General features: G+C 42.5%; 1 protein-coding gene across 2 annotated transcripts in view; it reads left to right on the forward strand.

Moving 5' to 3' along the window:
* The window catches only part of sorl1 (sortilin-related receptor, L(DLR class) A repeats containing), a 63,890-nt gene that overhangs the window by 888 nt on the left and 44,902 nt on the right, over positions 1–18,100 (forward strand). For both annotated transcript variants that reach the window (XM_023981625.2, XM_023981634.2), the window contains exons 2-5: positions 10,760–10,876; positions 12,245–12,379; positions 16,802–16,963; positions 17,553–17,620. In XM_023981625.2, coding sequence (XP_023837393.1) covers positions 10,760–10,876; positions 12,245–12,379; positions 16,802–16,963; positions 17,553–17,620 — 482 coding nt within the window. The remainder of the gene's footprint in view (positions 1–10,759; positions 10,877–12,244; positions 12,380–16,801; positions 16,964–17,552; positions 17,621–18,100) is intronic.

Consider the following 18,100-nt stretch of genomic DNA (forward strand, 5'->3'; position numbering starts at 1 on the left):
GGCTCTCATTTCATGCACGACCCTTGACGAGGTGAGGAGCAAATAGCCAAAGCCAGGCTTTCGAAGTCAGTCTAGTTTATTGTCAAGTGTGTGATTATCAGTACCACCGTATCGAGATAGCTACTCGACTTTTTAACACAGACTGTCCCATTTCAGCATACGATGCCATGGCGGGCGCTTTTCTCCCCGATGTAAGGCTCGAGCTACCATAGAAAGCACTGGCATAACCTATTCAATGACGTCAGTGGATCTAGTAAACAAACCCTCCGTTTTACTGTCTACCAACAGACTGTTACACACACATGTATTGCACGAAGTCTTTGAATTCTCTTCTTGACCAAACTAATGCAGTATTTATATTTGACCAGTTTTTCAGAAACCCCGTGATCACAGCATGTCACCACAATCACACAGTTGATGACCGTGAACAATAACACAATTCTAATTAGCCAAGACTGCCACTATAGTCTTCCCCATGTGGACATGCTTGCCATATTGGAGGGTGGAAATATTGCGAAGAGCCAATAGTGGCAGTCTTTGTATATTACATTTTTGTTATTGATTTCTGTAAGATGTTGGGGCTGTTGTGTATGATAAATCAAATTTTATTGGTCACATACACATGGTTAACAGATGTTATTGGTCACATACACATGGTTAGCAGATGTGATTGCGAGTGTAGTGAAATGCTTATGCTTCTAGATCCGACAGTGTAGCAGTATCTAACAGGTAATATCAACAATTCCACCACAAAACCTAATACACACAATCTAGTAAAGGAATGGGATAAGAATAAATAAATATACAAATATATGGATGAGCAGTGACAGAGCGGCTAAGATGCAATAGATAGTGTAGTATACAGTATATACATATGAGATGAGTTATGCGAGATATGTAAACATTCTTAAAGTGGCATTATTAAAGTGACTAGTGTTCCATTTATTAAAGTGGCCAATGATATCAAGTCTGTAAGAGTCAGGTCACATTGCTGAGTAGCTCCATAATGTGATTTCTTATTTTTTAAGGTAGTCAGCTCTTCAGTATTCCTTAAAATGAAACTAAAAGTCACTGGTGGTTGCACCGCATTCCACACAACCTCAAATTGGAACAGACAGGGTTGCTTATGTGATCAACTTTGGAAATAATTCCTCTGCTGGTCAGATGTCATGTTTTGTTCTGGACAGTCAGTGTCTCTTCTGTGACAGTAGAGGAAAGCCAATATCTTCAGGGATTAAATAGCTTAGACAGTGCACTCATGGGATTCAGCCTAGATGTTTCTAAAGGTGCTGCAGTGAAAATGCACAAAATGTTTGCCAAAAAGGTACATACTTTACTTGTTTATAAATAAGGTTGGCTATTTGTAGCAACTGTATGGCTGTTATTTTGTCATTTAAGTTTAAGTAAGCTTTCAGTCCCCCGTCCCTAGCCATATCAAATCCAATTTTATTGGTCACATACATATTGTTAGCAGATGTTAATGCGAGTGTAGCGAAATGCTAACCTATATAGATATATCCTATATAGATATAATTCTCCCTTTAAATGTAATTGTTGTACAAATCTGTATAGGATGTTGTCAGTGTGTGTGAAATGTGGATACAATTAATCAGTTTCTTAGTTTAAGTAAGGAATGTGGAATGTTGGTTTAAAGTTCATTCCTGATAATGAGCTCAAAACAATTAGGAAAGGAAGTAGAAAAAACAAACTCTGAGACAAAGAATGGCGCCCAAGGGGATGGCTGCCGTTTTACTGTCTCCTAACCAGTTGTGCTATTTTGTGTTTTTTCGCATTGTTTGTAACTTATTTTGTACATAATGTTGATGCTACTGTCTTTCATGACCGAAAAGAGCTTCTGGATATCAGAACAGAGATTACTCACCTAATAACTGGATGAAGATTTTTTAATTCATGAGTCTGAAGTGAGGATATAATGCTGCTTCCAGATGAGGACCAAATCCCCGTCATTCACATGAAGGAAATAAAGGGGGCGGAGATCACGGTGCCTTGTGAGAATTCGTCTGCGAGTGGGTAACCCGCCTCTACCATCCATTATATTTACCAACGTGCAATCACTGGAGAATAAACTGGATGAGCTCTGTTCGAGACTATCCTACCAACGGAACATTTAAAACTGTAATATCTTATGTTTCACCGAGTCGTGGCAGAACGACGACACAGATAATATACAGTTGGCTGGGTTTTCCGTGCATCGGCAGAACAGAACAGTTACGTTTGATTTGATTAGACAACACTACCAAGAGAGTTTTCATCTATATTGTCCGTAGCCGTCTATATACCACCACAAACTGACGCTGGCAAGAAGACCGCACTCAACGATCTGTATAAGGCCATAACCAAAGAAGAAAATGCTCATCCAGAAGTGGTGCTCCTAGTGGCCGGGGACTTTAATGCAGGCAAACTTACCTCGACTAACCTGTACCCCCGCACATTGACTCGGTACCGGTACCCCCTGTATATAGCCCCATTATAGTTATTTTGTTACTTAAAAAAACTACAAAAATTATGCTTTAGTTTATTTAGTAAATATTTTCTTTAGTTTATTTTCTTAACTGCATTGTTGGTTAAGGGCTTGTAAGTAAGCATTTCACGTTAAGGTGTACTACACCTGTTGTATTTGGCACATGTGAAAAATACAATTTTGATTTGATTTGACTTGCGGTGTAGGCAGCATCGATTGTGAAATTCAAGCGCGAAGTGTGACTGAAACCTGTCTTGAGCATCTGCCAGTTGAGATTCTCACTCAAAACAAACAAGAGAGCCAAGCCTCTAGTCTAGCGTCTCGTTTGTGTTCAGCAGAGACAGAACGTCTTGTAACAGAGTGAAACGCGGAAGTCATACCTGAACTTGTCCAATAGTGATTTTGTTTTGCTAGGGCGTGCCTTACTGAACACTCCCCTGAAGTTGCTCAATCTATCCAGTAAATGGTTTCCCACAGTTCACAAACATCTCCAGGGAAATAACATGACACACTCTGAAGGTGTACTGCAAGCAGGATCTGGTTCCCTGCCACAGGACACATAGTAAACATATCAAACGGGGTTTGTGCATAAGAACACTATTTGAGTGCCATGGTGATGTTTGGTCTGGCTTGGGGAATGCTTGGCTGTACTCATTTTCCTCATTAAATAGTGGTCATAATGTCACACGTAAGGAGCCTTGATGAATACATTTGACTAGACTTGTCTGGTGCCTGGACTTGTTCTGATGCATGTCATCTAGCCTACTTCTATGAGCCTGTGTGAGCAAGGAGGATACATATGTTTGCAGTTATGTGTTGAGTTTCAAGAGATCAGGCCTAATGTAGTAGAACAATTACTGTTTGCTAACTGCAGCGAAGCGAGTGCCGGTGAAAAATAAGTGCTCTGGTAAACAATCAGAATCCTGATCATCTTTGATCGTAATGAAGGAATTATGGTTGAATATCTGCAGTTGTATTGGACACCTTGTTGCTCATTCATTATTTCGGCCTATCGATGTGTGTGTGAGACAGCGAGCGAGAGAACAAGCATTGGCAAGCTATGCCAGCGTGGTCCCCTTCATCCATTTCATTGGTTTCGTTTGTATATAATTTACTACAGTCTGACAGATCCGCTCAGGACTAAAACCATAGACTAGTTTTTGACCCTTAACACTCACACTCACTTACAGTTAGAAGTTGGTGTGAATTCACTGCAAGTTGCAGTAAAGAAGGTGAACAATACAGATGTGGAAAAGCTATGTCAAAAAGGGCATTTTCAATGCTCTGGTGTGTGTGTGTGTGAGCTGCATTTCAGCACACTAGTCTGTCAAGGTCAGATGAAGGATGAAGGCCAGTTGAAGTCGGAAGTTTACATATACCTTAGCCAAATACATTTAAACTCCRTTTTTCACAATTCCTGACATTTAATCAGAGTAAAAATTACCTGTCTTAGGTCAGTTAGGATCACCACTTTTTTTAAAAGAATGTGAAATGTCAGAATAATAGTAGAGATTTATTTATTTCAGCTTTTATTTCTTTCAACACATACGCCGTGGGTCAGAAGTTTACATACACTCAATTAGTATTTGGTAGCATTGCCTTTAAATTGTTTAACTTGGGTCAAACGTTTCAGGATAGCCTTCCACAAGCTTCCCACAATAAGTTGGGTCAATTTTGGCCCATTCCTCCTGACATAGCTGGTGTAACTGAGTCAGCTTTGTAGGCCTCCTTGCTCGCACACGCTTTTTCAGTTCAACCCACAAATTTTCTATAGGATTGAGGTCAGGGCTTTGTGATGGCCACTCCAATACCTTGCCTTTGTTGTCCTTAAGCCATTTTGCCACAACTTTGGAAGTATGTTTGGGGCCATTTTCCATTTGGAAGACCCATTTGAGACCAAGCTCCAACTTCCTGACTGATGTCTTGAGATGTTGCTTCAATATATCCACATAATTTTCCATCCTCATGATGCCATCTATTTTGTGAAGTGCACCAGTCTCTCCTGCAGCAAAGCACCCCCACAACATGAAGCTGTCACCACCGTGCTTCACGGTTGGGATGGTGTTCTTCATCTTGTAAGCGTTTCACTTTTCCCTCCAAACATAATGAGGGTCATTATGACCAAACAGTTCTATTTTTGTTTCATCAGACCAGAGGACATTTCTCCAAAAAGTACTATCTTTGCTYCCATGTGCAGTTACAAACCGTAGTCTGGCTTTTTATGGTGGTTTTGGAGCAGTGGCTTCTTCCTTGCTGAGCGGCCTTTCAGATTATGTTGATATAGGACTCGTTTTACTGTGGATGTAGATACTTTTGTACCTGTTTCCTCCAGCATCTTCACAGGGTMCTTTTGCTGCTGTTCTGGGATTGATTTGCACTTTTCGCACCAAAGTACGTTCATCTCTAGGAGACAGAACGCGTCTCCTTCCTGAGCGGTATGACGGCTGTGTGGTCTCATGGTGTTTTTACTTGCGTGCTATTGTTTGTACAGATGAACGTGGTACCTTCAGGCGTTTGGAAATTTCTCCCAAGGATGAACCAGACTTGTGGAGGTCTACAATTTTTATTCTGAGGTCTTGGCTGATTTTCTTTCCCATTTTCCCAAAGAGGCAGTGGGTTTGAAGGTAGGCCTTGAAATACATCCACAGGTACACCTCCAATTGACTCAAATGATGTCAATTATCCTATCAGAAGCTTCTAAAGCCATGACATCATTTTCTGGAATTTTCCAAACTGTTTAAAGGCACAGTCAACTTCGTGTATGTAAACTTCTGACCCAGTGGAATTGTGATAGAGTGAAATAATCTGTCTGTAAACAATTGTTGGAAAAATTACTTGTGTCATGCACAAAGTAGATGTCCTAACCGACTTGCCAAAACTATAGTTTGTTATCAAGAAATTTGTGGAGTGGTTGAAAAACAAGTTTTAATGACTCCAACCTAAATGTATGTAAACTTCCGACTTCAACTCTACTATAAATCACCTGGAGCTGAATGAATGTTTGTGCTGAACCAACTTAACCTCCCAAGGAACGAACATACCACACACACACAGCTACAGTACCAGTCCAAAGTTTGGACACACCTACTCATTCCAGGGTTTTTCTTTTGTTTTTACTGTTTTCTACATTTGTAGAAAGAATAATAGTGAAGAAATCACAACTATGAAATAACACACATGGAATCATGTGGTAACCAAAAAAGTGTTAAACAAATCAAAATATATTTTTGATTCTTCAAAGTAGCCACCGTTTGCCTTCATGACAGCTTTTCATACTCTTGGCATTCTCTCAACCAGTTTAATGAGGAATGCTTTTCCAACAGTCTTGAAGGAGTTCCCACGTATGCTGAGCACTTGTTGGCTGCTTTCCGTTCACTCTGCGGTCCAACTCATCCCAAACCATCTTAATTGGGTTGAGGTTGGGTGATTGGAGGCCAGGGCATCTGATGCTGCACTCCATCAGTACTCTCCTTGGTCAATAGCCCTTACACAGCCTGGTGGTGAGTTTTGGGTCACTGGCCTCTTGAAAAACAAATTATAGTTCCACTAAGCGCAAACCAGATGGTTAAGCGTATCGCTGCAGAATGCACACCATCACACCTCCATGCTTCGCGGTGGGAACCACACATGCAGAGATCATCCGTTCACCTACTCTGCGTCTCACAATGACACGGCAGTTGGAACCAAAAATCGCAATTTTGGACTCATCAGACAAATGGACATTAGACATTTCCACTGGTCTAATGTCCATTGCTCGTGTTGCTTGGACCAAGCAAGTCTCTTATTCTTATTGGTGTCCTTTAGTAGTGGTTTCTTTGCAGCAATTTGGCCACGAAGGCCTGATTTAACAGTCTCCTCTGAACATTTTGATGTTGAGCTGTGTCTGTTACTTGAACACTGTGAAGCATTTATTTGGGCTGCAATCTGAGGTGCAGTTAACTCTAATAAACTTCTGCAGCAGAGGTAACTCTTGGTCTTCCTTTCCTGTGGCTGGTCATCATGAGAGCCAGTTTCAACATAGTGCTTGATGGATTTTGCGACTGCACTTGAAGAAACTTTCAAAGTTCTTGAAATTTTCTGAATTGAATGACCTTCATGTCTTAAAGTAATGATGGACTGTTGTTTCTCTTTGCTTTTTTGAGCTGTTCTTGCCATAATATTGACATAGCCCTATTTGGTAAAATACCATCTTCTGTACACCACCCCAACCCCTACCTTGTTACAACTGATTGGCTCAAACGCATTAAGTTGGATAGAAATTCCACAGATTTACTTTTAACAAGGCACACCTGTTAATTGAAATGCATTCCAGGTGTCTACCTCGTGAAGATGGTTGAGAGAATACCAAGAGTGTGCAAAGCGGTAGTCAAGGCAAAGGGTGGCTACTTTGTAGATTCTCAAATATAAAATATATTTTTATTTGTATAACATTTTATTTTGGTTACTACATGATGCCATATGTGTTTTGATTAGTTTTGATTTCTTCACTATTATTCTACAATGTAGAAAATAGTAAAATAAAGAATATCTTTGAATGAGTAGGTGTATCCAAACTTTTGACTGGTACTATATATCTTACTTTTTTTGGACCAACAATTGATTCCCATTCAATATCCTATTTTCCCTGACCCTAACCTTAACCCCTAACCCAAATTCGAACCCTAAACATAACCCCTATGCCTAAAATTGTGGATCTGCAAAATTTCCTCACTTCTCTGAATTTGTGTTGGTTTACTATTCTTGTGAATACTTCTGGTACTCACAAGTATAGTTAAATGTGTACGCACACACACCAAATTCACTTCAAGTCTCACTTCAAGCTTGTTTCTCCCATTTTACCCCAAAAGAATGTGCCAGGCACTCACTAATGTTTTGCTGGCTGGCTACAGCATTGAGACATTCAGCATGATCTGCCATGTTAACCCACTTATCATTCAGCCTTGTGAAGAAGGACTCTCTAGTCTCTGTCAAGGAGCCCACTTCAGAGATTCCACAGAGCAGGGCAGCCCTTTTATATAACATAGCCGAGCCCAGACTACACTATGGGGAGATAAACAACTAGCCTATAACACATTTATATCAGGTCCTGTCGCAGCTAGTTGGCCTTCATCCAGTGTGTATATGTATATAAAAAAAATTAAAATAATGTGTGGCATGACAGTCACAGAGGACAGTGGCTCGATTGTGCTGCATCCAGCCAAAAATACATGCTGGTAGTTTAAAAATGCTAATTTATCATCGGCGGTCCAGTGCCGCTCCAACAGTGATACTCTTTCAGCAGTGGTTCATTATGCTCTCTTGAATAATGAAGGAGAACATGATGGGGGAGATGTATACTCACCCTGTTTTACTGGATTTTGTTATTTTCTTGTTGTTGAGGAAACAGATTGACGGAGTAGCACCAGGGTCGCGTTTAGTAGGGCACAAAACCGTTTTGCCGCGGTAAACGAAAATGAGTGTTTCTTGGACAAGTTCAGGTATTAGCCAACCTCCCTGTTTCACTCGTTTCAAATCAATTTCTCTCCACTGAACACAACCATGAGGTTATGAGGGAGGTTACATGAGAAGAGAAAAGGAGAGAATGTTGTTTTTGGTACAACGAAAGCGTCTCCTGGCTTTTGTAAAGCATGGTTTGCATACTTCCTTTTCCATACTGATGATGTTTTGCAACTGATATTAATCTAGCTTCGTCCGGTTAGTGCAAAAGGAGCATGAGCCGTGACCTATGGACAGATTAATTTACTGATCCTTCAAGGTTTCCTTCAAGGTTTGGCCGAGTCTATAAAAAACAAGTAAATAAATAAAGGAGAAATAGGCCTGCGTTCTTCCTGACTTGGTGTTGAATAATTTTGGGCTTGTCTGGTGATACCAGAGCTTACGTCAATGCACTAATGCAAAGGAATTTGTATTGTTAGAATCCCTGGGACTTGCTTGGTGAAGACTGCTGGTTGCCTATGTATGTACTGGGTCACTTTGTATGTACTGGGTCACTTCTTTCTTTGCAACTTTCTATCCTCTAACTATCATACTAGCAATCATGACTATCTATGCTTAAAATCATTTGGCAGTGTTAAACAGGATGCTATTATCAAAGTTAGGCACATTTTCAGGCCCAACATTTACTTCAAGGCCTCTGTGACATCAGAGACTTCCGGGAACGCTTGCGAAACAGACCAAACAGACCAGGCTGGTATTTGGGGTTTGAGAAGTCAATGAGAGAAGTGAAAATGTCTTCCTTACTCGTTAATTTTCTCAATCTAAAGGCAAAACCTAGATCCAAGCCAATGTCTTAAGTAGCTAAATGTTATTACTCCAACCTTATGAAAGTGACAAACTGACACGTTTTAATTTTCATCAAAAACAACTTTATATCGAAGGAGTGCCTTTGATTTGAGGGCCTGCACATGTGCAGTTTGTCACGAGACGACCATTCAACCCGATTACGTGTTTCTACGCATGAGCTTTGCTCGCCAACGTCGCCATGACATCGCCTACAAGTGTGATCAGGGATTTATTTTGGAGAAGCAGTTATAGCCTCTTCATGCTGTACTGTCTTTGGTAATAACGTCAATCACTTGCAAGACCACAGGCAATAGGAGATGTCATTGTGCTCGAGGTAGCCCAAAATGTCTACACACAAAGACTTTAAAAACACAATGATTAGACCTATTATTAATTAATCACAAATCTAAATAGAAGGCAGTTACAGTCAGTCCCATCTACCCTAAAGGCTGTATTATGAGATTTAGCGAATGGTAGCCAGAACTTTTGGGACCAAACGGACAACAGTGAGTTTGAGGCCCTAACCCCAAGCATAGTCCAATGCTTCACGTAGCTGGAGATGGTTTGAGTGACGCTCACATCATTACCTGTTAATGGTTGATTTGTTATCGAGCTCGGCAAGATTAATAGATTGTGTCTCACAATGCCATTTGCAGCAGTTTACCAGTGCCATCACTCTCCTGATTCAGCTGTGTCAGGAGGACCACACCAGCACCCCTTTACATGGTCTGCGGGTAATGAGGCTTAAAAGGCTCTGAGATTTACCGCAGAGTCATCTCAGCCTTGAAGACGGCCTTGCCTTTGACTCAGCTGACCTCCTGGGATGTGTTCAGTAGGGCCCACCATAGTGAAATGTTTTAAAACGTTCTGAATGAGCGTTTCTTATTAGAGAAGTCCAGTTAGTAGAAGTGTTCTTCTACTATTTTGGAACTCTGATCTCAGGGAATGAGAATGTTATTACATGGAATGAGTTACCTTATTACAATGTTCCTGCTGAAATCATGCTTATACACACACAACAAACTCTTGTAGGCTGTTTTGTAGCAATTTGCGGCAGAAATCACATTCCATTACTAAGTCTACAAGCCGCAGTACCAATAGTTGGTGTAAAGTTACCACTGAAAAAAGAGGAACGTCTGTTCATCATTTAGACAGAAATTACAGTCTTTGTGTTGTCAACAGTACAAGTCTGTAGAAATACTGTAGTAAAGGGAGAAAACCAAGCTTTTTAAAGAGCCACAGCCCCCTGCAGAATGATAAATTAAGAATGAGAGAGAGGAGCGCTCAGAAGAGAGGCAAAGGCAGTGGGAATTAAAATGACATACTTTTTGTGGACTCACACTTCACAGATCTTAATGTCAGAGCTGCACCAATGGAGCGTTAGTGTTTGTTTGAGCTGTGCCTTCTGCTTTTACACTACTACATCTACCACAAGCACTTAGTAGCAGCATTGTGTTGTTTCAATGGACACAGTGAAGGCCTCAAAGTGGGCGATGTGAGGTAAAGCTGCTCACTGCTTGTTCTCTCGCTCACTGTCTCTCTCACTCACACACACACACACACACACACACACACACACACAGATAGGAGCCTTTAGCCAGGTGCTCCTCACAAGGTCATAACAATAAGACCACAAAGTCCGTTGCCGTAGTAACGTGCGCCAGTGAGCTTAACTGGTTAGAAGGATGAATAAAGAAAAGCACAACAGCCCTGTTCAATACACCGGACACAGCCAGGCAAGGTACAGCAACCTTTCACACAACCTTTCTACCAGCTAAGCAGGTGCTGCGAACCCAGCAAAATCATTACAATGTCTAGCTGATAATAGCATTTCATAACACATTTGATATGGTCCAAGGATGTTTATCAGATATAAAAGCCTCTGTAATTGATCAGATAGTTGCTTCATTCATTGGACTCTGAGTTGAGCTGCATTTTGACCAAACAGAACAAAAATACAACAGGTCAGTTGAGAGACTGTTCTTTTCTTTGCAGGCCAACCTGAACGATTCCCATAACCAGATGGTGGTGCACTGGGCCGGGGAGAAGAGCAATGTCATCGTGGCGTTGGCCAGAGACAGTGTCGGAGCCGCAGGTCCCAAGACTAGCTCGGTGAGTACACAGTAGTACACTTCCTGCGCATACAGTAGTACACTTCCCATGAGTACACTAATGTAGTAGCCTACATTTCCTGTAAGTACAGTAACATACCTTCTGTGTGGGATGGTGATCCACAATCGCACGAAACAAACATATCCATGAACCTATCCACCACTACATAGCCTAACGCCTGCATGTTGTTTTTAATTAACCGCTTCTGAATCTTCTTCCCTCTCAATTCACATTGCCCTCTATTCAGATAACACCCATAGGATTCTGCCATTCAAATGTAGACTCCTTTGTTCGAGTTACCATGGCAGAAATGGTAGTGCTGTGTTAACCACAGTTTGACTGTAATGTTGTCTTTGTGTATCCATGTGTGTTTGTGTGCGTGCGTGCACGCATGCATGTGCGTTGTGTGTGTGTGTGCGTGGGCGCCCATCTGGTCAGTGACAGTGACAGGCCACGTGTTGTCAGTGCTGCGGGGCCCGGACCTGTTCCACTCTGCTGAGGAGATGGCGCCATGGCCTGTGCTGGCCGTGTGCTTCCTCTCCACTCCTCTCACAGATCAGATTCACTGAGCCACGGATGAATCCCTCCATCTGTTACACCACCAAAATAGTTCTCTCTCTACTCTGTCTGCTTTTGATGATATCAGCTCCCTTTCCTGCCTGTTACTCACACTCAGCTTACAGTAACCCAAGCACCTCCCACTGCTTTTGTGCACAGTGTAAGAAGGACCTCCCGCGCTCCTCAAGGGGTTAACTTAAGATGTAATGCCATTTGCAAAAAAAAAGTGGTTGATAATAAACCGGAGAGATACCACTGGTGAATGACAGTTTATTTGTACAAGAATTGTTAGTTTTGTGTCTCTCTCCGCTCCCAGTTCAGTACGCTCCTCGATATAACTTCCAGCCAGCATTGTGGATTCAGTGGTCTTTGTGCTGTTCTCTGTGGTCTGAGCTCCTTGGTCTCTGGCATTCTGACGGGAATCTGAGAGCTCTGACCTCACTCGTGTATTGTCTTTGGTAGAATCTGCAGGACAGGAGGGAACAGAACGGAACACTAAACTCTCTAGTCACTTAACATGGATAAAGCTTTTTCCCAAGTATTGTGTTTCTCTCCGTAGATAAAGTCTGTAGCTGGAAAGTCTAGCTACTGCCTAAATGCTTTGATGAGTCAGTTAATGGCCTCCCTCCCAATACACCCATTCTAAAATTATTTTGTCCTCTACAAGAAATGTGTCCTTCATCAAAAAGCATTTTTCCTGTCCAAAAAGCATCACAACAACAAGTACAGTGATAGTGGATTTCATTTGTTTACCATGTACCGTGACTTCCATGTTTTCATCTCGTTCCTCTCTCCTCTGTCACATGGTAGGTGTACGTCTCTTACGACTATGGAACCAGCTTCTCCCCCATCTCCGAGAGGTTTCAGCTGAGTGGGGGGATTGAGAAAGAGGGGAACAAGCAGGTCATCTCCCAGTTCTACCACAGCCCCGCTGACAATAAGAGGGTAAGTGGCTGAAGACCATAGAGGTACGTACACTGAGTGTACGAAGCATTAGGAACACCTTCATAATATTGAGTCACMWCCCCTTTGGCCCTCAGAACAGCCTCAATTTGTCGGGGTATGGACTCTACAAGGTGTCTAAAGTGTTCCACAGGAATGCTGGCCCATGTTGTCTCCAATGCTTCCCACAATTGTCAATTTGGCTGGATGTCCTTTGGGTGGTGGACCATTCTTGATACACACAGGAAACTGTTGAGCATGAAAAACCCAGCAGTGTTGCAGTTCTCGACACACTCAAACCGGTGCTCCTGGCACCTACTACCATACCCCGTTTAGAGGCCCTTAAATGTTTAGTCTTGCCCATTCACCCTCTGAATGACACACACACAATCCATGTCTCAATTGTCTCAAGGCTTAAAAATCCTTCTTTAACCTGTATCATCCCCTTCATCTACACTGATTGAAGTGGATTTAACAAGTGACATCAATTAGGGATCATAGCTTTCACCTGGATTCACCTGGTCAGTCTATGTCATGTTTTATCTACTCAGTGTACAGTATGATAATAAGACATACTGTATTTAGACCTTTCTCTATATCGAAGACTGCCCTGATAGAGGAGTTTTATTATGTTTTCAAAGTTTGAGTGTATAGCTTTTTCTCGTATGTTCKCCCATCTCCGCACAACCAGCGCAAGGCGCATAACATTATTGAGCTTGTGGTTTATTAGGGTTGATTTAGCTGTATAGTGGGTGTGTGTGTGCTTGTGTACATGCGTAGTCATCAGTCATGAGCTCGAGATTGTTCGATGCAGTGCCTTGAGGTTTGGTGCGGTGCCGTGTTCGATTATGTCTCATTGTGTGCCGGTGAGTCATAGCCCTGGCCCCGCCCCCAGCCGTTCCCCCTGGCACTCAGCCCAGTGGAGGTTATTGCAAGGTGTAAGGGTGCATGGTAAACGCAGTTTGTTCCATTAGGAGGCAGGCAGGCATTCGCGTGTGGCCTGCCTTGTGAGCCCTGCAGGCTTGGGCCATCAGTCTGCAGACAGGTGAACTCCAGAGAGCGAGGCAGGGCGGCCTGGTATAACAGCAGATAACAGCCGGAGGATTCCACCCTCTTAGTCTGCAACATGTTCCCAACATCATGGAGATGGTTACGATGGGAAATTAGTGGTTTCTTCTCATCTGCACATTGAGCTGTGGGCTTTCCCATTTGAATTCAGGGCCCGTATTTAGCAAGCTTCTCAGAGTAGGAGTACAGATCTAGGATCAGTTCCTCTCTGTCCACAATACCACTTAGGTCTGACTGGTTATGGATCTGCTTATTTAAAAGAAAGATTCACTCATTTTGAATGTTATACACTGCTCAAAAAAATAAAGGGAACACTTAAACAACACAATGTAACTCCAAGTCAATCACACTTCTGTGAAATCAAACTGTCCACTTAGGAAGCAACACTGATTGACAATAAATTTCACATGCTGTTGTGCAAATGGAATAGACAAAAGGTGGAAATTATAGGCAATTAGCAAGACACCCCCAATAAAGGAGTGATTCTGCAGGTGGTGACCACAGACCACTTCTCAGTTCCTATGCTTCCCTTGGCTAGATGTTTTGGTCACTTTTGAATGCTGGCGGTGCTTTCACTCTAGTGGTAGCATGAGACGGAGTCTACAACCCACACAAGTGGCTCAGGTAGTGCAGTCATCCAGGATGGCACATCAATGCGAGCTGTGGCAAGAAGGTTTGCTGTGTCTGTCAGCGTAGTGTCCAGAGCATGGAGGCGCTACCAGGAGACAGGCCAGTACATCAGGAGACGTGGAGGAGGCCGTAGGAGGGCAACAACCCAGCAGCAGGACCGCTACCTCCGCCTTTGTGCTAGGAGGATTAGGAGGAGCACTGCCAGAGCCCTGCAAAATGACCTCCAGCAGGCCACTAATGTGCATGTGTCTGCTCAAACGGTCAGAAACAGACTCCATGAGGGTGGTATGAGGGCCGACGTCTACAGGTGGGGGTTGTGCTTACAGCCCAACACCGTGCAGGACGTTTGGCATTTGCCAGAGAACACCAAGATTGGCAAATTCGCCACTGGCGCCCTGTGCTCTTCACAGATGAAAGCAGGTTCACACGCACATGTGACAGACGTGACAGAGTCTGAGACGCCGTGGAGAACGTTCTGCTGCCTGCAACATCCTCCAGCATGACCGGTTTGGCGGTGGGTCAGTCATGGTGTGGGGTGGCATTTCTTTGGGGGCCGCACAGCCCTCCATGTGCTCGCCAGAGGTAGCCTGACTGCCATTAGGTACCGAGATGAGATCCTCAGACCCTTGTGAGACCATATGCTGGTGCGGTTGGCCCTGAGTTCTTTCTAATGCAAGACAATGCTAGACCTCATGTGGCTGGAGTGTGTCAGCAGTTCCTGCAAGAGGAAGGCATTGTTGCTATGGACTGACCCGCCCGTTCCCCAGACCTGAATCCAATTGAGCACATCTGGGACTACATGTCTCGCTCCATCCACCAACGCCACATTGCACCACAGACTGTCTAGGAGTTGGCGGATGCTTTAGTCCAGGTCGGGAGGAGATCCCTCAGGAGACCATCCGCCACCTCATCAGGAGCATGCCCAGGCGTTGTAGGGAGGTCATACAGGCACGTGGAGGCCACACACACTACTGAGCCTCATTTTGACTTGTTTTAAGGACATTACATCAAAGTGGATCAGCCTGTAGTGTGGTTTTCCACTTTAATTTTGAGTGTGACTCCAAATCCAGACCTCCATGGGTTGATAAATTTGATTTCCATTGATAATTTTTGTGTGATTTTGTAGTCAGCACATTCAACTATGTAAAGAAAAAAGTATTTAATAAGAATGTTTCATTCATTCAGATCTAGGATGTATTTTAGTGTTCCCTTTATTTTTTTGAGCAGTGTATTTTCAAGACGATTTTAAGTCAAAGCTGTAACTTGACCACTCATGAACATGCAATGTCCTCTTGGTAAGCAAATCAAGTATATATTTGGCCTTGTGTGTTTGGTTATTGTCCTTCTGAAAGGTGAATTTGTCTTCCAGTGTCTGGAAAGCAGACTGAACCAGGTTTTCCTCTAGAATTTTGCCTGTGCTTTGCTCTTTTCATTTGATTTGTAACCTAAAAAATAATCTATAGTCCTTGCTAATGGCAAGCATACCCATAACATTATGCAGCCACCACCATGCTTGAAAATATGAAGACCGGTACTCAGTGATGTGTTGTGTTAGATTTACCCCAAACATAACGCTTTGTATTTAGGACATAAAGTTAATTTCTTTGCCACATGTTTTGCAGTTTTACTTTAGTGCCTTATTGCAAACAGGATGCAATCTTTTGGAAAATGTATTCTGTACAGGCTTCCTCCTTTGTCATTTAGGTTAGTATTGTGGAGTAACTACAATGTTGTTTTCTCCTATCACAGCCATTAAAGTCACCATTGGCCTCATGGTGGAATCCATGAGTGGTTTCCTTTCTCTCTGGCAACTGACTTAGGAAGGATGCCTGTCTTTGTAGTGACTGGGTGTGTTGATACGCCATCCAAAGTGTAATTAACAACTTCACCATGCTCAAAGGGATATTCAATGTCTGCTTTTTTTTACCCATCTTCCAATAGGTTTTTGCGAGGCATTGGAAAACCTCTCTGGTGTTTTTGTATGAATCTGTGTTTGAAATTCATTAATCGACTGAGGGACCTTAAAATGATCTGTATGTGTGGAATACAGAGATGAGGTAGTCATTCAAATATCATGTTATACATTATTACTGCACACAGAGTGAGTCCATGCAACTTATGACTTGTTCAGCACATTTTTACTCCTGAACTTATTTAGGCTTGCCGTAACATAGTATAGGCTTGCCGTAACATAACATAATACTTGTTTTGTTATTTTTTTCTAATTTGTAAAAATGTATTTGTCCTGTTTCCAAGTGGAGGCTGTTGAGAATATAGGAGTTATTGGGAAGGCAGTTAAAAAAATAGATCAAAGGAAGGACCGACAAAATGGGATGATTAGCTCCTGTATAATTACGTAATCTGAATTTGTAATTAGGCATTTCAATTTAAATATCTCTGAATATTTCTTGGGGGTGTTTGCAAACAGTCTTTTGAAATAGCTAGACGAGAGATATTTGGAGGTGAGATATTAGGCCGGTTCTTACTATTCTAATTTGTTGAAATCAGTCAGGCTTGACGTTTTAGCAGGTTTATTCAGTTTAGAAAGTTGCAGGTACAAATAGAAATGCTATGTATAGAGCGAGAATGATTCCCTGTTCTACAGGAAAGAATGTCCTATCTATTCTTCACAATACATTTCTATCTTAACATTCCGTAACACTCATGAACAGACCTCAGTGGGTATTTAGCCTAACCTTGGCCTGTCTTGTCCTTCTCTTGTTCCAGTACCTCTTTGCAGACAGCACCAACAGCTACCTCTGGAACTCCTTTGACTTCTGCAAGACCATCCAGGGGTTCTCCATCCCCTTCAAGCCCACAGATCTGCTGCTGCACAGCAAGAGGGCCAACCTGGTCCTGGGCTATGACAGCTCCCACCCCAACAAACAGGTAGTCAACTGACTGCTATAGAAATGCTGCTTCACCTTCTTAAAAAAGGTCTCGGACAGAAATGTAGATGATTAACAACATGCAGAGGTAAGCATGTTTTATAAATTCTATGTAACCAGGAAGTCCTTTGAGATCAACAGTCTTTTTATGATGGAGATCTTTGTGCAGGAGGTGTCTATTATGATGATCAGTGCTTTGCCTGTAGCTCTGTGGCCACCATTTCTGTTTGGGGTTAGATGTCTATGTGGACTAATGGCTCTACTCCATATGCTGGATTACCATACTATAGCCCACAGCATTTGGTTTATAATACAGTGTTCTAGAGAAACAAAGCCAATATTTCTTAATGCAAATGGTAATTAAATGTCACAGCTGCATATTCTAAACTGTCTCTCTGAAAAACACAATACGGAGGACATTTTGTGGAATTTTTCCCTAACTACTTATTCACGTTTCAGCTTAACAGAAATGACGGAAAACGGTTAACTCTCAAACATTCTGCCAGTTATATGCAGCCTGGAGTCAACATGTGCAAATGAGCCCCTGACCTACATTTACTCCCCACCCCCCGCCTCTGTTATTTTTGCAGCTATGGAAATCTGACGATTTTGGAGAGACGTGGGTGTTGATCCAAGAGCACGTGAAGGCCTATTTCTGGTAAGATCAATGCCTCTGTGATTGTGTGAGGAGAGGCAGAACGTACAGTCATCAGTATAACCAATTGTTGATGTTGAGTGCCAGACTGTCTGCAAAACATTAAAGCATCGGTCTGTGAGAGGGATGGGTGGGATGTGTGTGTGTGTCTTCATTTCCTGTTTACTTCCTGTTTTCCTGTGACTGCCTGCCTCCTCCATCATCTGGCCCTCACTAGACAATGTCTTCCGATTGCTGTCTGCTTTCCAAGCATGCAGCTCGCCAGCTAACCCCCTGCCTCTCCAAGTTAAATACATAGATTAGATTGGCCCTTGTAATTGAATGACAATGCAAAGAAAATGCAACTACGATCCCTGAGGAAGAGAGAGACTGATTACAAGATTTTTATTTGGGGCTCACTATGTGTGAATGGCTTGATGAATCTGGTAACACCTAAAGGATTTGGAACCCTGCTATCAATCAGATCTGGGTTCAAATAGTGTT

This window comes from Salvelinus sp. IW2-2015, linkage group LG4p (assembly GCF_002910315.2).
Source record: "Salvelinus sp. IW2-2015 linkage group LG4p, ASM291031v2, whole genome shotgun sequence".
NCBI lineage: Eukaryota > Metazoa > Chordata > Actinopteri > Salmoniformes > Salmonidae > Salvelinus > Salvelinus sp. IW2-2015.